Genomic DNA, 20017 nt, shown 5'->3' with positions numbered 1-20017 from the left:
CAAAATTCAACAATCGTGGGTACACTTACAGTAGACCGTAGCTCAATTCTATCATTAAGCCAAAAAGCTGAACGTGACCTACCATTCTGTTCAAGACTAATGGCTCTGTCTACCCTGCAGGGGATATAGACGGTGATTATGTGTATGTATGACCGTACTTCGCAAAAATTGTACATACGATGAATAGCATTTTATGTAGGCATTCGCTAAAAAGATTTTCCTATAACTACCACGGAAGTGAATCCATGGGACAAAAACTGATTGGGGTAAAAAGACTAACGCCATTCAATAAATAAATAAAAATTCAGTTACCCATACATTTTTATATTTATATATCATTAATTTCTATATTTACACAGTCAAATCAGAAATAAGTCTAGTGAGCCTCGATGCCCTCGTTCGGGAACCAGTGGGAGGCCTCCAGGCTGTCCCAAAGCCCTAATTCGGTGTCCAGGAAGTCTTGGTTGTGCCGCTCAACGTCTACACTCTTCTTGTGTTCTGAAACACAAAGTTATTTACTTCAAGAGTGAACATAATGAATACGAATCGAGAGCGGGAATTTTTCTTACAGTGCGCTTCGCCATATTTGATTGTTTTCAACTTTTAAATTAAACTTCCAATTTCTAGAAATATGTCGCCCGCGTGACCCGCATAATACAGATTTAAAAAGCATAGGTATACTACTATCACATCGAATCATATAAAAGTCCAAATATTCTGAAATAATGATAGCCAGCCATATCTGCAATCTGTTAAAATTCTTTCCAAATGAAATGGATGTTAACATAAACTACTTCAAAAATGTTAAGAAACAATAACAGTCATCACTACATAGTAAAAGCAAATTCGCTTTCCGCGTCCGTCGCTATATCAGTAGATATGTATATTAAAAATGTACACAACAGATTTTTATGCAGTTTTATTAATAGAGTGATTCAAGAAGATGATACATACATATAGTCACGTCTATATCCCTTAAGGGGTAGACAGAGCCAATAGTCCCGAAAAGACTAAATGGCCCCGTTCAGCTGCTCGGCTTAATGATGAAGAAGAAGATTTATATTTATAAAGCTAGGTCGTTAGTTAATGATAAATAAATATGTTCATCGCAAATCTATAAAACTACCACAGGAAAATGAGAACAAATGTTCCAATTTTGTTTGAATATGCAGCTTGCTTCAAAATACTTTCGCTCCCTGCTGCTGCTAAGCGTGTAATTACAATTATACCAACAACGACGTCCGTGAGCGAAGTGGCGGGCAACAGCTGGTAAATAATACGTGAGGAGCACATTAATACAAATAAAATGAAAACAAAGAATTCATGTTTTCTTAGAGAAAGAAATTTAAACTCGTGCAAAAACTTGTAGGTATAAAAATTACTTATGTTGGGGCCACACTAGTGGAAATGGTCGTCATAGCCATAATATTAACGCGGTCATCGCCAAAACAGAATAGATTTCTCTTCCAAATTGCATACAAGGTATGACTTATTGACATCACTTAAATCTAATTAGGTATATCTACTACCGCTTTCAAAGCGTAAGTTTTTGTTTTTTATGGCTTCACCAATGGTTTTGTAACAATTCCATCTCCTTCCCATAGATGTCGTCACTATTTAAATCTTAATTTCATCACGAAGCCATCACGCTAAATAAAAAAATGTCTATGTTTGAATAAACGTCTGATTGCTGCCTGTAATTAAGGGCATTTTCAAGAGTTGTGGCCCGAGCATAATTAAGGAGAAACACTGCAAATTTAAGAATAGATTTAATTATCCCCTTCATCGTACTCACCAACCAATGCGAGTTCGTCGGCCTGAGTCTTGGTTTGTGTGGGCTGCGGGGGCTCGGGCGCCGGCGCCGCCTGCGTCGGCTGAACTTGTTGCGTGGCGCCCGCCTCGCCCTGCCCATAGTAGCCAGACCAGGCTGAATAATTTTGCCAGTAGGCAGACGGATCATAATATTGGTTGTACTCCTATAATGATAACTGCTCATCAGTATTAACCCGTTTTCTCAAAGCCATTCCTCTCCAGATTAGCGCTAAGCTAGATTCATTACCTTCAAGCTAGATTTCCGCGAGCGTTAAATATTTCATATTTGTAAGCCTGACTCGTGCAGTGATAAAGCGCAATTTTTAGCTGATTACAGGCTATCACACATTTAAATTGTCTAATGGGTTATTACACTATGTTTCATAGTCATAGCACAAGCATTTTTTCAAGTATAATCTAGATCTTGTGGAAGCTAAATCTCGTTCCTATAAAATATTTCGAGATTTTGCCATTTAATTGGTTCTAGATATGCAAGCATGTTTGGGTTAACAAAATAAGCATATTAGTAGTCAGTTGAAAATATTCCACAAGCTTCAAGTATTCTGGGTTCATATAACTTGGCTGAAATTTTGCATAAATTAACATTACTTTCAATGTATACTTTGCTTCATATTTTCTAAGAACTGTATATAAGAAAATTAATTAAAAAAAATATTAGTAGAATAAAAAAAAATATTATAGAATAAATGAACATGAATGACATGAATTTTGCACGGGTTCATACCATCCAGTGCATTTCAAACCCTACTTCAGCCTTAATAAACTCCAGAAAACTTGCAAAGCCAAAATGCAAGCTAGTCAAGCACCAAGATATTAGATGAAACTATTGAAAGGGCATCAGTTTTGTAATTACAAGATGAAAATCATTTTTATATTTCAATCATCATAACTTATGTAATGGCTCTTTTATTCTTATTAATTATATTACATATTACATTATTATATAATTTTAATAGATATGCTACGTTTATGATCCAACCCATTCAACAGTTTCACCGAATTTATGCTCATCTATAGCATCAAACACCGTACCGTCCCGCTATTATATGTTGCGTTCCCAGCGGGGCCTCCTTGGTTTTGTTGCAGTCCTTTGGGCTTCGGTACTGCAGTACATATTTTAAGAGGCTTGGTGCCTAAACCTGTGTACCCATTCATTGCGTATAGGGCATTACGTTGTTCCTCTTCGTTGCCAAACCTGACGAAACCATAGCCCTTGGTGTAACCACTATTATCCAGTATCACTGAAAATATTATAAGATGATTTGTTAAAAAAAAATGTTCTGGGTTTTGATGAAATATTGCCATAGTATAAAACATAAGATTTTCTTTATACTTTATCAAAGGATTTTCTATAATTAATAATTTGATGTAAAAATTTTCAATGGCTTAGTTTAATTTTTTTTTTCAAATAGTACTTTAAATTTATTTATTAGCAATCACTGACTGTAATACCTTTAGCAGTTTTGATAGAATTGTACTTAGCAGCAAATACCCTATACAGGGAGTAGTCATCTACATCAGGGCTGAGGTCCCCGACCCACACTGAGAACTCCCTCTCCAGCTGCATGCTAGTTCGGGCTTCACGTGATGCCGTGTTCAACCTGAACCTCACCACCGGGAATGTGCCAGGAATTGGTTTGCCATTCAATTTGTGCATGGAGTCTATAGCTTCTTCATCAGTCTAGAAAGTTTGACGGTTCAGATTTAGAATTTTTTTACTTATATTCAATGAGCAGAAGTTGTCACCATGCAATGATAGTGCCAGACTAAATTTTTTTAAGTAGGAATGTTGATGAATATGTTTGCCAGGAAATATAATTTACTCAGATCAACTACTTATATGGAAGCAGACAAATACTATGTGGTAGTAGACCCATGTAAAATAATGAAAAAAAAAGATTTTTAAAGAATGCATTTCTTCATGTATGGACATGAGTTGAATTTAAAAACAAACTTACCTGAAAATGCACAAATGCATAACCTGCTGGTTCTCCTGTAAACTTATTCCTCATTACCTTTACGGCAAGTGGGCGCTGCCCCAATCGGTGGAAGGCTGCCATAATAAAGCTTTCTGTCATGTTAGGCTCCAACTGCAAATAAAAAAATGGTAAAAATAAATATAAACAAATTGTATCCTTCTAACAAGTAGTGACCACCACCACGGCTGACCATTGTAGACTATTACAAAAATGCATTTTGATGGTTATAACATTTTGATTATGGAACAGTTGGTTTAGAACAATAAATTTACTTACACTCCCCATCCAAAGCTGACATTGCATTGCCATGTTTTTAACTAAAAGTATGTGCAAGTCCACTCCAATCAATGTACTAATATGTTTATTATACACTGAGATAAAAGTTGGGATGTCACAGAAACCAAATTGTTTATAATGAAGCTTACAAAACGACAAAATTTTTCTACACAAGAAATCTACAAAAAAATGCAGAATCCAACCAATCCAAGTTTAAATTAAACTCTGAGGCAGGATAGCAATAACAGTGACAGAACAAGAAAGACATCATTTGATAAGTCAGATGTCAGGTTAGGTGACAGCACAGAGATAAGATACAAATTTGAACGAATGAAATTGTAGCATAGTGTTGTTTCGTTGATTTGTGCAACGAATCAGGAATTAAGTAATCGAATATTTTATCTTATTATATTTACTAATCAAATGAATAACGATTTTTAATCATTTTCAAATAAAACAACTAAATTATATAATATATTTATACAATACTTAAAAGTTGAAATAAATAACTTAATGGTATCGTCGCATGAGTGTGTAAGTATGTGTCACCCATCAGTCACAGTTTAATCGTTCATTTCATTTCATGACGTTGCTTTGGTGGTGCTAAAGTGATATTTTATACGTACGAAACAAATGAAGAAACAGCATTTTTTTTTATTATTGTGAAATTACTAAAATACTTTTGATTATCTTTAATGACAAAGTTGTAATTTGTAAGTACTATATATATTTTTCAATATATCAATCAGGTCAAGAGCAATTATCATAAAATGTCACGACCAGATAATGCAGATGCATTGGAAAAGCAATTAGCTAATCTCCAAATGAGCAAGGAATCCAATGTTCAAGGAAAAATCAAGAAGGTACCACCAGCTGTGCCACCCAAAAAGAAGGCCCAACCACAAGTTCCTCATAGTGCTGTTGTTAGCACACTTCGTGAACCATTGTTTTCTGCAAAGATTTCTCCTGTTTTAAATAATAACCCTCATACGTACAGTAACACTATTTCCAATCAACCACAAACTTATAAAGACTTCACAAATACCAGGCATCCAATGGGGACACCATCAAAAACTTACAACCCTACTTATAGCAATGTGCCACCATTCAGAAAAAATGGCAATAATGTACCATCACCTCCTCCACCTCCCCCTCCACCTTCTCTTCAAAACTTGCCATCTAAATGTTTTAATGATAATGAAGAATATTTACCACCGCCATCTCCAGTCAGCTCTAACTACAGCGAATTAGCCAGAGCTACAGCAAATATAAATTATATACAAGAAAGGCCATTTCAGCAAGAGAGACCTTATGCACATATTTATCAAAATGAATATCCAGAATATGGAGTTTCCCAGGCTTCTATGTATGAATCAATATACGAGCCAATTAACCCACGCCCCCAAAGTAATTTATCAACTTCATTAGGAACACAAGCTTTTCGAAATAATATACCTACGACAAATAAGTCTCCTTTACCCAAGGAAGAAGAAGTTGATGCACTTACAAATCTTCTCGTTAAATCAATTGCCGATAGTCAAGATTTAGATGTATTTGGTGTATGTATCAAATGTAATGAAAAAGTAATAGGTGAAAGTTCAGGCTGTACAGCTATGGGTAATATGTACCACGTAAAATGTTTTTGTTGTTATCACTGTAACACTAATCTACAAGGCAAACCGTTTTACGCTGTAGAAGGGCAACCATACTGCGAAGCTGATTATTACGAAACATTAGAAAAATGTTCTGTTTGTTATAAACCTATTTTGGACAGAATTTTAAGAGCTACTGGAAAACCTTATCATCCGTCCTGTTTTACTTGTGTTGTTTGCGGAAAAAGCCTTGATGGAATACCATTTACTGTTGATGCTATGAACCAAATACATTGCATAGATGATTTCCATAAAAAATTTGCTCCTCGCTGTTGCGTTTGTGAGCTCCCTATAATGCCTGAAGAAGGTGAAGAAGAAACAGTAAGAGTAGTTGCTTTGGATCGTAGCTTTCATGTACGGTGTTATAGGTGTGAAGACTGTGGTCTCTTATTGTCGTCAGAAGCTGCAGGTAGAGGTTGTTATCCGCTAGATGGCCGAATACTTTGCAAAAATTGCAACGCTCACCAGATTCGTATGCTTACCAATGTCATGACAACAGATTTATAAAACTGCGAATTTCTTTTATGTGCATATTATTCATATCAATAGGTATTTATGACGTAGTCTCTAAAATGTTAGAATCTTGCAATAGGTATTCAAAACCTTATTTAATGGGTACTATAATGACATTTTAAAAAAAAAATATTTTTATACAATGTTTTTCTTGAAAGCGTATGTATTTTAAAGTAAAACATAAGTAATTGTAAAAAAAAACTCAGTAGTTATCCAATGACAATAAGAATATTTATTACTTTCGTTATTATAATAATAAAATGTGATAATTAAGAATACAATATTTATCGCTACCAACTTATTTATAAAAATGCATTATGAATGCTGTAGGTAAACAATGTAATTTAAAAATTTCACAATATAATTTGTGACATCTAGCGTAGAGATATATCTTACAATTAATTATGTACTAACATTAAGAAAATAATAGATTTTTGTCTTTGCCTGGGCCGTTAAAGTGTAATGACAGCTACGCATTTAAATCCTTTTATGAATTATATTAAAGTTGTATTATAATACAGAAGTGGTTTTATTTAAAAACCCGATTAAAGATCTTTTTATTTTAGGTAAAGGTACATTACATCACGTAATATTTCATGACTTAAAAGTCGCTTTCCTGCTAAACCATATTTAATTTTATACTTATACATTTTATCTAAACTAATACACGATATAAAAAACTAAAACACGATTTAAAAAACTAAAACACGTTATAAAAAGAATTGGCAAGTACTTCCTGTCAACAAGTAAAAGGCACGAACATCACAGTTTTTTCTTATTTTAGGCTTGCTAGAAAAAGCTAATTAAGAAATAAAATCTTTAGACAAAAAAATTTTGACAAATAAAATACACAAGTTATTCGAAGTAAATGAAGGTCTTCGAGAATGTATTGTTTTCTTTTAAATTTAAAAGTGTAAGCATAATGACTATGTAAGTCGTGAGATCTTTGTTACCGTAATTACTATTGACTTTTTTTAAAACTTTAATCACATAATTTGAGCTAAGAACCTACATTTTATGTCTTAATTTTGTATTAAATTTCGGTGGGCTTAATACTTGTTTCATAAAAAGAGATCTCTTTTCTTTGATATTTTTTGCAGGCACATCTAATTTAATAGAATTTGAATTGCTTGTTTTTCTAACCATGATTGATTTTTCACCATTACTATCCAAATCGTTTTTCACTTTGACAACGTTTAAATCGGAAGAATAAGAAGTTTCTGTACCGTGGCATAGAATTTCTTTATCAGAATTACAGTTCAATTTTGGTTCAAATCTTTCCCTCAAAATTGAAAACTTTCGCCTGGGTTTCGTTCTTACATTCTTTTTTATGTTAGTAATTTTTGGTGCTGTTGGTATCACAGAAGAATCGCTATGTATTAATGACTGCAAAGAAGTTGATATCCGATTCGTTGAAAGGTCTTCAATGGAACTATGTGGTTGGTGTGAATTTTCTGTCACAATTTGCCACAATATATCGATATCTTTATTTGAAAGGTCTTTGAGATGTTCAGGTCTATAATTGATTTTCTTATTCTGTAATTTTACATTGTATTCCAACGACTTTGTTTGTCTTGTTGAATTACTCAATAGAGTTTGTTCATGTTCAGGTCTTATCATATCCATAGGAGAAGTGGTTTCTATTTTATTAGATAATTTATTGGATTCAAATTTAGTTCCATGAGATATGTTACAAATATTTTCCTTTTCGGGCAAAGAATCCATAATATTACTGGAATCAAATTTAGATGGTTCCTTCCACAGAGCTTTTTTCAACGTATTTTCTATAGTAACAGACGTTCCAGTCTGAGGAGAATCCCATAAATGATCTCTTCTGTGATAAACATGTCTAGGTGAATTAGTGACGAATGCTTTCCGAATTTCATCAATGGTAGCTACTAGAGAACTTTCAGAATTTAATCTCTTCTTAGTTGGAGAATCAATATCACATATGTCGTCTAATTCTTCTAAGATAGGTTCCAGATGATTTGGATCCTTATGAATATCAATAACACATGGCTTAGCTAAGAAAGTTTCATCAATTGACTGGCAAATTGCTGAATTGACATAATCTTCTTGATTACATCTTTCGATTTTCATTGATATATTAGAGTAAGTTGGAACTTTTTTAGGAAACGACGGTGCAGATAAAATAGCATTTTTCAGCTCTTGTGACAAGCAACTACTTATTTCAGAACTCTCTGAAGTAAATGTGTCAGCTCTTCTATCTCTAACTACACTTCCATCATGTTGCCAATTTTCAATATCTGAATATCCATTCCATGAACGTAAACCCCAAGCTTCTCTAGCTATATTGACTGCACAAATGTTCTCATAATCATGAACAGATAAAATTTCTGTAGGAGTGTCTAAATCACGATTTTTTGTACTTGATGTATCTCTTGCTAGTTTACTTTTACTTTTATCTTTTTTTGTATACATTTCCTTTAAGATGTCCAACGCTATACGTTGTATATTTTCAATGTCTGCATCCTGATTTCCTACTTTGATATTTTTTAAAGCGCTTAAACATAGTTTTTGAACAATATTTTCATTGAAATTATTTATATCAGAACTATTAATATCACTAAAACTTAAATCTAAATCCATATCTATAGAATCTGAAGAAGTTTTTTTGTTAGAGCCATCTGTATCATGACTAATTTCGGAACTGTGATCTGTTTTCAAAGTTTTCATGAAAGCCTCATTTACTATATCCATATTTACATTTACTAATTCATCTCTTAATTCATCTGACGAACATATACCTCTTCTTTTTTGTATGTTTAAATTATTTGAAGTTATTTCATCAATCGAGCTTTCTATATTTTCTATTGCAGATAATTTCAACATTAATTCTGTTGGTGAACAAACAGTTTTGTACTTCTTTATAAATGTATTATTACTTCTGTATTCGATTTCATCGCACGTGGCTTGCCCCGCCTGTGGTGTATTTTCTACGGTATATACTTCTATACTTGAAGTGTCCATACTTGTATTTGTTGCAGGAGCAGAAGTGAAACTTTGAGTCTTCACACCTATCCAGTGATCCAATAAGAATTTTTTGTCAAGATTTTGATTATCATTTACAGGACCTGGTTTAAATGGTGTTATTTTTTTCGTGTTCTTTTTCTTTCGATGTCTTTTAATCCTGCAAACAAACATTCAAGAATTAATAAAAACTACAAAAGTTGGCTAATACTTGTTAAGTAAGTCCCATTATTTACACCTTATGCCTTTAAATTTCACATCCGCGTTATTTTCAGTACAAAAGTTATCTATGCTTATTTATAATCTATCGTCTATATCTGTGTCAAATTTCATTAAAATCTATAAAATCAGTCCAGCAGTTCTTCAGTTAAAAGATCGTCTATCAAGAAAGTCCAATCGAATTGGTATTTTATAACCAATTTAATTTCATAACATTATGCTGTTTTCACTTATACATATTCTGATATAAACAAATAACAGAATACCTTGCATTTGGATCTGAGAGATCACGTTCCTTTGAAGTATTATTGCTTTCAGATGTATCCTTGCTTTTTTTGTTGTTCAATTCAATATCGTCTAGAGAATTTTTATCTTCATTTAATTGTTTCACAGCAAAACAACGATAGTACAAAACTAATGCACCGACACCTAAAATGATAAAAAGGGAATATTCATTTTGGCTCAATACTTTCAGATAAAATTGCTAACAAAAGATGCATTGTCCTTGTCAAATTTGTGTGCCAAAATTATAATTTATTAGAATTGATAGGTAACATACCTATATTAGCATTCAAATAAAACATACACAAAATATTTGACACATATATATAATATGTAATTATTTGACGGAGCTTACCTAGTATGGTTCCTGCAACTATACAAATTGTAGAACCCATAGACCATGCCTTATTTATAACAACTGAGTCGGATATTAAAATGTACAAAAGTAAGCTACCAAAATTTTGGGTCAGCATAAAAGTATAAAACATCAATAATCTATATCTCATGTTGACCTCGTTCAAATTTACGTAACAAAAACAGTAAACAAATCCCATGATGATGTTAAACAGTGTTTGCTCAAATCTGCTCGAACATATTTTTTTTTTCTGTAGAATAATCCATGTCGTAATAGCCACCCAGTGTAAACCTGTTACAGAAAAATATTTATTATCAAATTGCATTTTTTGAAAATTAAAGCAAATATAAAACATAATGTATACTTACCTATAGGAACAAGTGTCCATATTCTAAATATTACACAAAACAACAAAATACTACATATTCGAGCTATTAGTGTACTGAAATGCCATATTGATTTCAGTAACAACGATATCCATATTGTATTGTTGTTTGACATCATTGCGTTGTTATAAAAGTAATAAGTACACCCCCACGTAACTGATGCTATTGATGCGCTCAGGGCAAATACTGAAAAATAAAAAAAAAATTAAATACTATCTTTAAAAAAATAATAACTGTAACATTATGTCATCAATCATCAAGCATAGTTTATTCAATTAAAAATAATAAAATTTTACCTTTAGTGTAAAAATTCCCATTTAAAATTACTATTGCATATGAATGTAAAATTATCTGAGGTATTGTTCCAGAAAATACATACAAAAAGTGTAACAAACTCAGGTCATTCCTTTGAGCTACACATTTTTTAGTTTTAACTGCTTCAAGATTTTTACATGAAAATATTTTGTAGAGAAACACGGAGTACCTGTAAGAAACGCGTATGAAATCGTTATAATCGGATAATTTCAATTTAAATGGTTGTAGTTTCAGGTATTTTATTTTTTCACCTTTCAATTGAGCCTATTAGTAACCCGTGAGTAATCCAATGATGAAGATCAACTTTCCCATCGCTTATGATCCATCGTAATGAAAATATATTGACGATAACGTTCGGTAACAAAATAAAAAGAATTGTTGCCAAGGCCCAATTTAATCGACCATCATGGCAATATTCAGCAAAAACAAGGATATCTGAAAAAAACATTCATACTTTTTGGTTATATTTTAAATAAGATAATTTTAATTATCAATGTAATGATGACCCAAGTAACTAAAACATAAAACATTGACGAACAGGCGTGGTAAAAATATTAAGAGATACCGTGTTCGATCTAATTGCAATCATTATATAGGTACCTGCCTCTAACTATGACTGTTTTCTGAGTTCCGCATAATTATGTCTCTACTTGAAGCACTAATCAAAAATTTTAGACGAAATTTGTACATAAATTTGTGAAATCAAGGTAAGATAAAAGATAAATGCTAGAATGTAATTTTATCAAGAAATAAGTTTAATGAATAAAATGGTTTATTAAAATACTTAATGATCGTAATATTTAATAAGCGCTTCACATATTTGAAAATACATTTAAAAAATGTTTTACGCACCTGTCGTCAAGTCTGCGAGTATCGTAACAAGAGAAATAAACACGCACAAAACATTCAATATGCAGTAATTTTCATCTTGGTTTCTTGTTTCTTTATATTCTACATTGTTCACGTTGAATCTGTAAGCTTCAGCCATTATTTAATATTTTGATGTAGATTATTTTTGATTCAAAATATTATTCATTTTCATTTATATTTTACTATACTCATAAACACTAAATATCTTTAAAATAATAGATCTTAACCAAGACGGAAGATTGGATTTGTTGAGGTAAATCACATGAAGCATCTACACTACAATGCTTTTCCAACCAACCAATCAGGTTTCAGTATCTACCGGTAGCAGCGCAAGCGCAACACAGAGAGCTTTTTAAAAGCTCATGTTTGATTTGATTGGTCATTATTTTAATTGTAAAAAATTGAATGAAAAAAGTATCAGTTCCAGATAGCTGTAAGTAAGTAGGTGATTGATTATTCGTTCACTACAGATTTTGTCATAATATTTTCGCAATATCCCGTATCTATCCTTTAATTCGAAAATCTTGAACCCATATTGGTGGAAATCTAAGGGTTAATTTCATTCATTCGTTTTTAAAGTTCGATGTTGAATTGTTGACTGACGTTGACGGGTTGATGTTGACTTTTACGACACAGACATGCTTGCTTTGGTGGTCAGGCTTGGTGCAACTTATAGTTGTTTATTTTGTTCTTTCTGTCACAATCACTAAAACAAAAAGTAAAAACTGCCAGAAACCAGTGCAAAATTGCAAATGCCAATCTATAAAATAAAAATAAATAATGTAGCAAGAGAAAATAACGAAAACGCACGATAATTTTTTAGTAAAAAGCGTAATTTTCAAAATTTAAATTAAACAGTAAAACGATTCTTTATTATTGGCGTTTAATATAGTGGAAACTTCATGAACTTCTCTTAGACATAATCTACCTCTAATAAAATTTATTTTAGTTATCAGAACCAATTTTAAGTAAAATACAACGTAACTTGTTTGTACATTTCCAACAGTTCATACAATTATATGTACTCAATAACAATACCCAAAGTGGAATTAATATACTTTTGCTTACTCAATAGTTGCCTGTAAGACTAGATTCGCTGTTGACTGTTAGCATTAGGCATTTATTTTTTGACAAACCTAGATTGTACCTATTTTGAATTGATTTTTGAATCCTATATTATCTTCATCTTAAATTTATAAATAAGTTTATATAGTTACTTGTGGTGTTATATGTCTATTTTTTCAGGTTTAATTCTTAGTTACAATGATTCATGATGCTTTACTTGTTCTCTGGGACTGCTCACATGATACAGAAGAAACAAAAAATGTTGGTTTGATTACTTTTCCTTTTTATTTTAAATTCACTTAATATCACATTTTATTACCTATTAGGTACATATACAGAATCAACAGTATTGAAGACTCACAGGCCATATTCAGTTGGATGACTTAATGATAGAATTAAGATTCAGATAGTTACAAATAGCTAGCCCATCACATTAAACAAGAACTTTATTTTCTTTTCAAAATATATATATATGTACAAACAAGCTGTTATTATGGCGATGAAAATAATAAGTCTTGTTAATGTACTATTGTATATATAATGTATCTGGTTAATGAGACTGATTAGGGAAATCAATATTGAAATCTGTGATTTTGTTTCATGAATAAACTTTAAAATAAACCTCTATAACATCAGTGAAGATATTTATACATATGTAGTTAATGTTAAATACTACAGGTGTCTTCTCACCTTTAACAGGTGAATTTTGAAAATTACGTTGAAAAGGGGGACTCCGTTATATACCAAAGAATATGTGATGTTGCAAAGAGTCATCATAAAATTCAGAACTTTGTAGCAGAAACAGGATTTCATGCTAGGAAGACTCACAGTGGTAATAAAAACTTTACGTCATGCATAGAATTAATTAATTTATTTATGTTTTTACTATTTTTGTAATCAGCTAATTTATTCATTCAAACAAATTGACACACTGAGCAATTTTATTCTTTATTGATTTCAGTTACAATACACAAGAACTCTGGCTTATATTTGCAAGCTTTGAGTGAAGGCATTACGGAGGTTCTTCAGTCTTATAAGAAAACACTCCTAGAAGTAGAGAGCTTGGTCATAGGCAACCATAACTACACTCTCTCGTTTGTGTACAGTTATGTCGAAAAGTATAGAGGTCTATTCGACACTTTGAACAAAATAATTTCTACAATCAAGGAGCGAAGACTTGCTGGCTGTCAAATCTTGAGTTTAACACACCAATATATACTAAACGGGAATGAGATGGTGCATGGAGCTGTGGTTAAGTAAGTTTATATTGCACTGAGGTTGACCTGTTCATAGAATATGTGGGCAGCTGTTAATTGAGGACAAGGTGACAAAAAAATTGCAAAAACTACCACAATTTTGATAAGACTTATATCTGTCATTGGAAAATAACAAGAACCCCAAGTGTATGAACTCCTTAGGAAAATGTAAAGCTTCTTGTAATTGTAATCCTTTAAGAATCTTACAATGGAATCATAAATTGAATAACTGTAAGTTTTTCAATTTACGGCAATGTGGACGTAAAATAATACAATTCAAGAATCCTACGAAAGTTTATGAAGTTTCTAGGAAATTTATAAACATGCGGTTCTTGTTTTTTCCAATCACATATCCTTTTGATTGTAAATTATCTTTTAATTGATAAAAAGGTTTTGCCCTGGATTAACTCCCGCGAGGACTTGTAGATAATCTCTGTGCCAAATTTCATCAAAATGAGTAAATGATAAAAGCATTATCTGACTGTGGAAGAAATAACTTTCACATTTGTAATTTAATCTGCTTGTTTCCATTCCAGAATATTCACCAATATTAACAAGGTGTTCATAAATCAGCTATGCACTTGGTTATTATATGGAGAGCTAAGGGACCCATATCAGGAGTTCTTTATCTGCCGCAACCACGAAGGGGACTCCGATACATTCCTGTCGTCGCCTTCAACTAATACATGTGATAAGTCACTTGTTTCTACAGTAAGTGTTTCTATCATCGGAGACCTTTACTGTCATGACTCTAGATATAGTTTGGCGGCACGAACCGACTCCCATCTGACCTGTGCAACCTTTGCAGGAGATCCTAGCCAATTTTTAACATACATACATAAACTCACGCCTCTTTCCCAAGTAAGTAGGAAAGGAAGAATGCAGGGATCGTGGCAAGTGGAAAGAGGTAGTCTCTGCCTACCCCTCCAATTTTTAAACGTGGTAAATTTATCTAATATATGTTTGTATATTATGTATTTTATCATTTCAGCTACAAGACACAACTCTTGATTGTGGCTACATGTTGAACGCCAACATGATTCCTTACTTCGTGCCTTTATCCCTGGCCCAGGAAATACTGTTCATTGGTAAAACTGTCATTTTGTTCGGGTTCGACCCTCGGAAGGTGAAGAGGCACAGTTTTCTGAATAATAGAACCATGTTGCCTTTGCAGAAGTGTGGTGCCGATACTAGGAGGTAAAGAATTGTTGTTTTACATACATATGATCACGTCTATAGGTGATGTTGTGATGTGAAAAAAATATAGTAACAGGAATAGGAAAGGGAATGCTTCGATGGTTTGGGTACATCGAGAGATATACAAAGAGAGTGTGAATGTGACGTACCTTGATCAAATAGGAGACGTTCTGGCAAAAGGTCAAGTCAAGAGTACCTAAAACTGACGAGCTTTTACGAATGTGGATGTAACAAAAGGGAAGGGGGTTCCTATGCAGGGATCCTGGCAAATGAAAACTTTTTGTCTCTGCCTACAACTCCGGAAAGAGGCATGATTTATGTATGTATGTCTATAGGTAGACAGAGCCAACAGTCTTGAAAAGATTAAGGTCACATTCAGCTGTATGGCTTAATGATAGAATTGACATACAAATAATTACCCAATCGCCTCAAAGAATAATCCCACGTTTACTTGATTGATTTTTGTAATCTGCACATGAAGAGAAGCTGCTGGCACACACTAAGTTTTCCTCCCACTACAAGACCAAGATGGAAGCTTCTTTCAAAGTTCTATTCAGTTTCTTTCTTAATTTACACAGAAGGACTACTACTATAGTAAATGTTTGTGAATTTTCACGTCTTTAAAATATTCATACACACAGACACGCAAGTGATCGAAGTAACGTTTTCCATTTGAAGTATGAAAGTAATTTCTTTTTACACTTTTAAGATTCACTATTTGGGAAGAGAAGGAGGCGGAGTTTCACGAGAAACTGCAAAAGCTGAAGGACCTTGAGGGATTTGAGTTTTGTAACTTTAGGGGAGTCATCAGAGATATTAAGGAGTGTGTCACTAAGGTAAAACACATACGGAATTAATAATTTTATGAAGAAATTATAGAATGTATAGAGAACCGTATATCAATTCAAGTAACAATTGCACACAAACAGAATATAAGCAAGAAATATTTAACATTTACGAAACAAATGATTAAAGCCTTTTTATTTTAAACTAGCTTGTACTACCGTGTTGACTGAAAACCCTTATTAATACGATGAAAATATCTATGTCTGATCACAGACAAAAGGAAAAAAAAGATAATACATCACGTATTCATCCGTAACTGTGTTGACAGAGCCAATAGTCTCGAAAATACGTTCAGCAGAATGGATTGACGAAATTGAGATCCAATTTGATAGCTATTTCCTTGATTGGCTTTTGCAATGTTCACGGTAATATACTTATTGATTTTTCAGCATTTATGGACAGTGGCAGTGGAAGAGGCACAATTACTACAAGAATTAAAACTGATGAAGGATTTCTACTTGCTTGGGCGCGGTGAACTATTCTTGGAATTACTTAGACTGACCGCACATATTCTCGATAAACCTACTAACAGAACTTCAACAAGAGGTACATACTATAATTTGTTTTACAGCATTATTTATACGTTAAAAAGTTTATGTTCATGCTTACTTTAATTTTTATAATAATATTCGGGTAATTATCTTGTCACCACTATATTTCTATTACCATGGTGATTTCCAAATACCCTACATATTCAGGAAGATTTCTAGATATGTAACTCTTAATCATAATCATTTATTCCTTTAATATGGTAACAATAGGTCTTAATTATTTAGTTACAGTTTAACTGCACACATATTCTATGAGTGTATGTGGGCTCTGTCTAATATAAAAGTTCTTTGAACTGAATCCGGCTCTGTATTATGACCTTCTACTTGATACAACAGATATGAACCACGCGTTCCAGTTAGCAGCCAGGGCGGTACTTCTCAGTAACAGCGCTGACATTGAGAAATTCAGCTTTGAACTGCCGTACGTGAAACCCAATCTGTCAAATAACTCTTCATTCGAAGATGATAGCAGCACAGGTAAGAAATTAAAAAGAACTAAAATGTTTGCCGTGTCTATACGAATGCTGATTATTGTACTAGCCCACAAACAGCACTATAGGAATGCAACACTCCATGCAGTGTTAAATGGTTTAAATGTGAAGAGGTTACAAACAAACCTTCTTTCACATTCATAATTTTAGTTAGGGTCCTTATTGTGAAGGATCCTTATCGTGACAGCTAACAAAAAGGAGGATACGATCACGTGCGTAAAAGGTACGTAGTTATTTCGCGCTCATGGGTACATTACAAATAAGAAATTAAAGATGGAGCTTTTTGTTCTGTGTCTTTTAAAATCAAATGTTTGATGTAGGTTTTGTTCAAATCCTTCCACTGTATTCTATTTTGGAATGTAAGAATCCATTTGGTGCCCGCCACGTCCTGATGTCATCTTCACTCATTTGTGCCTTTCATATCTACTTCAACTCATTTGTATTCCGTATTTCTTCTCAATCAATAATAATAATATACATTTCTCAAATTTTCAGTGGCCGACGGTTGGTCCACCATAATACTGAAGTACGAGTTCAAATGGCCTCTACACTTGTTGTTCACCCCGGAAGTGCTCGCGCGGTACAACGACATGTTCAGGTTGCTGTTGCGAATCAAACAGACGCAGCACGACTTGCATATGCTGTGGAAGACGTATAAACTGTCTTCAAGGTTAATATCCTCATTAAATTAAAACAAGGCTCTCTGTGATTATGTTTCTGATTAGCATTTATCGAGGAAGAATGTGGGGATTTTACTGTACAGTTGGCATATCAATATAAAGTGACAAACCAAACGAGCCACAGAAGTATTATCAAATTAAATCAGTTCTTGTCTCGCGGTATTTCATTAATAATTGGTGATAGCAGTGGGATTCGATTTCAATCAATCCCACATATTTTATTATGCTGTCATAATAAACTGTAACAAAAATTTAAAATGGATACGTATTAGCTTTATATAATCCAGCAGAAAAGAATAGCACCACTAAATGAAAATGTACCCTGTAGAAGATGATTAGGGTAACGTATAAGAGATGGGTCAGTGACAGGTCGTAAAGCTTTTAGTTTCTCATTTAAAAAACGTATTTTCTACAGTTTTTTAATTTATATTTTCAGTTTCTCAATGTGCCAACTCCACAACAAACTCATGTTCTTAATGGACAACCTCCAGCATTACTTACAAGCGGACGTCCTAGAAACAAACTTCGCACGTCTCATGGAAGCTGTACAAAAGACCAACGATTTTGAGAAGCTGAAGAAGGCGCACGCTAACTTCTTGGCTGATGTGTTGAGTCAGTCGTTTTTGACTGTTACTCCGGTAAGAATTCATGACATTTACTTCTACAGAACAGAACAAAATAAATTTTCTATCTTTCTGTCTACTGTAGCGGGACACACAATACTATCTTCCGAGTGATTCCCGATAATTCAGAATATAACCACTTGCATTTGTTTTAAATAATAATAAACTTTCACTAACTTACTCTTATGTCTCCAACGTCAAGCCAATTAACTGAAGCCATTGCTCATAGCTTCTCGTGATGTTATGTAGGTATGTATAAAATGCAAAGTTCCCCCCGCGTTTCAGTCATCAGACAGCGACTGTTCAGGCGACGCCACAGACTACATCAACAACCCGGTGTTCTGCAACATCATGGAGCTCCTCAAACTGTGCCACTCGTTCTGCAGCATCACGGACTTCGAGGCTGACAGAGATGCTGAGGAATACCACCTAAGAGGTTATTCGGATAGGTAGGCAGACTTCCTTTAAACTTTTCACAGCGCTTTATCATTTACATGCGATTGTGCGTTGGTAAAAATTAAACCAGCCTTTGTCATGTTCATTCATGTTTTCTTTGAATTTTAATGAAATCTAATGATCATTTTCGTTTAAAGTAAATCTATTAAATTAATAAATAAATGTATACGGGACAAATTACACAGATTGAGTTAGCCTCGAAGTAAGTTCGAGCCTTGTGTTACGAGATACTAACTCAACGATACTATATTTTATAATAAATACTTATATAGATAAACATCCAAGACCCAGGCCAATCAGAAAAAGTTCTTTTCTCATCATGCCCTGGCCGAGATTCGAACCCGGGACCTTCGGTGTCACAGACAAGCGTAGTACGCTGCGCCACAGAGGCTGTCAATTCTTATTCAACCATAAGTATTTTTAAAATAGTATCAAAAGCCACTCATTGCATGGAAATAAAAAAAAAAATACATAATGTTAAACTCTAACAAATCGAAATGTTTGCAGGTTCAACAAACTAGTAAAGCAACTGATGCAGCTGTTGGTGTCTCTGCGCGACCGTCCGTGCGGCGTGTTCCTCGCGCGGCTGTTGATGAGACTCGACTACAACCGCTGGCTGAGCGGAGAGGCCATGCTCACTCAGTCTGTCACCAATATGCTGAGATGCTAGTGGAGCGAACTAATAGTGTATTAAAGTTGTGCTAAGTGAAAGTGATGTGGTGTCAAAAGAAAAATCAAGTGAATATTGTTTTACACCGGCAATAAGATGCAGATGTTGAAATTATGGTTTCCATCTAGCACATGTTCCTCGCGAGGTTGTTGACGACACTCCACTACAACCGCTCGCTGAGCGTCAAGGCTAGGCTTATTCAGTCTGTCCGGAAGTTGCTGAGGTGCAAGCGATAATAAGTGACCAATGTGGAGAAAGAATCTATTGAAGATGCACAGAATTGCCAATTGATATGACTACTACAAAAACTGCTCAGGTGTCAAAAGAATAATCTAGTGAAAACAAAGACAGCAGATTTTAACTCCCATTTGTAAGGCATTCACAATGTTAAATGAAACTATGAATATATTGATGATGTTCCAAGTGAAACTGGTTTGACTCTGTTACTATACAGTATGCCAAGTTCAATATATAATGTATGTTCGAAAGAAGAGTTGACGACTGAAAATCG

The 20017-nt window shown here is 33.6% G+C and overlaps 4 protein-coding genes across 9 annotated transcripts; 2 read left to right on the top strand and 2 right to left on the bottom strand.

Moving 5' to 3' along the window:
* Positions 1-308: 308 nt before the first annotated feature.
* LOC106132799 (tRNA selenocysteine 1-associated protein 1) lies at positions 309-4352 on the bottom strand. Its single transcript, XM_013332332.2, has 6 exons — positions 4089-4352; positions 3792-3923; positions 3286-3514; positions 2866-3074; positions 1796-1976; positions 309-498 (listed from the first exon to the last, which is right to left on the bottom strand). Exons 1-6 carry the CDS (start codon positions 4119-4121, stop codon positions 377-379), a joined length of 906 nt encoding a protein of 301 aa, XP_013187786.1. The 5' UTR covers positions 4122-4352; the 3' UTR covers positions 309-376.
* Positions 4353-4643: 291 nt separating this feature from the next.
* LOC106132694 (gamma-tubulin complex component 4) lies at positions 4644-19949 on the top strand. 6 transcript variants are annotated; one of them, XM_060949798.1, is made up of 13 exons: positions 4644-4801; positions 12917-12997; positions 13436-13568; positions 13698-13992; positions 14529-14703; positions 14984-15189; positions 15899-16025; positions 16425-16581; positions 16923-17063; positions 17573-17747; positions 18194-18395; positions 18666-18829; positions 19344-19949. In XM_060949798.1, the coding sequence occupies exons 2-13, from the start codon at positions 12935-12937 to the stop codon at positions 19504-19506; spliced, it is 2001 nt and encodes a 666-aa protein (XP_060805781.1). In that variant the 5' UTR covers positions 4644-4801; positions 12917-12934; the 3' UTR covers positions 19507-19949. The 6 variants fall into 6 exon arrangements, with proteins under 6 accessions (XP_060805781.1, XP_013187644.2, XP_060805784.1 ...); XM_013332190.2 differs by lacking the exon at positions 4644-4801 and adding an exon at positions 9442-9462; XM_060949801.1 differs by lacking the exon at positions 4644-4801 and adding an exon at positions 12376-12636 and having other exon boundaries at positions 12914-12997.
* LOC106132692 (lipoma-preferred partner homolog) lies at positions 4800-6877 on the top strand. The gene has a single exon (XM_013332186.2). It carries the CDS (start codon positions 4859-4861, stop codon positions 6245-6247), a length of 1389 nt encoding a protein of 462 aa, XP_013187640.2. The 5' UTR covers positions 4800-4858; the 3' UTR covers positions 6248-6877.
* LOC106132693 (uncharacterized) lies at positions 6901-12201 on the bottom strand. Its single transcript, XM_013332187.2, has 7 exons — positions 11654-12201; positions 11053-11236; positions 10783-10970; positions 10469-10672; positions 10101-10391; positions 9730-9892; positions 6901-9404 (listed from the first exon to the last, which is right to left on the bottom strand). The coding sequence occupies exons 1-7, from the start codon at positions 11787-11789 to the stop codon at positions 7262-7264; spliced, it is 3309 nt and encodes a 1102-aa protein (XP_013187641.2). The 5' UTR covers positions 11790-12201; the 3' UTR covers positions 6901-7261.
* Positions 19950-20017: the final 68 nt, after the last annotated feature.

Source organism: Amyelois transitella, chromosome 19 (assembly GCF_032362555.1).
Source record: "Amyelois transitella isolate CPQ chromosome 19, ilAmyTran1.1, whole genome shotgun sequence".
NCBI lineage: Eukaryota > Metazoa > Arthropoda > Insecta > Lepidoptera > Pyralidae > Amyelois > Amyelois transitella.
The sequence above is the reverse complement of the archived record's forward strand: the minus strand, read 5'-3'. Positions and strand labels throughout refer to the sequence as shown.

What these genes read in the sequence shown, in the direction of transcription:
- LOC106132799 (XM_013332332.2), bottom strand. Translation starts at nt 4,121, where the DNA reads ATGGCAATGCAATGTCAGCTTTGGATGGGGAGT. An exon ending in GTCAGCTTTGGATGGGGAGT is followed by an intron (nt 3,924 to 4,088) that starts GTAAGTAAATTT and finishes TTTTATTTGCAG; the next exon opens with TTGGAGCCTAACATGACAGA. An exon ending in CAACATATAATAGCGGGACG is followed by an intron (nt 1,977 to 2,865) that starts GTACGGTGTTTG and finishes TTATCATTATAG; the next exon opens with GAGTACAACCAATATTATGA.
- LOC106132692 (XM_013332186.2), top strand. Translation starts at nt 4,859, where the DNA reads ATGTCACGACCAGATAATGCAGATGCATTGGAAAAGCAATTAGCTAAT.
- LOC106132693 (XM_013332187.2), bottom strand. Translation starts at nt 11,789, where the DNA reads ATGGCTGAAGCTTACAGATTCAACGTGAACAATGTAGAATATAAAGAA. An exon ending in TGGGAATTTTTACACTAAAG is followed by an intron (nt 10,673 to 10,782) that starts GTAAAATTTTAT and finishes TTTATTTTTCAG; the next exon opens with TATTTGCCCTGAGCGCATCA. An exon ending in ATGGACACTTGTTCCTATAG is followed by an intron (nt 10,392 to 10,468) that starts GTAAGTATACAT and finishes TTTCTGTAACAG; the next exon opens with GTTTACACTGGGTGGCTATT.
- LOC106132694 (XM_060949798.1), top strand. Translation starts at nt 12,935, where the DNA reads ATGATTCATGATGCTTTACTTGTTCTCTGGGACTGCTCACATGATACA. An exon ending in TGCTAGGAAGACTCACAGTG is followed by an intron (nt 13,569 to 13,697) that starts GTAATAAAAACT and finishes TATTGATTTCAG; the next exon opens with TTACAATACACAAGAACTCT. An exon ending in ACGTATAAACTGTCTTCAAG is followed by an intron (nt 17,748 to 18,193) that starts GTTAATATCCTC and finishes TTATATTTTCAG; the next exon opens with TTTCTCAATGTGCCAACTCC.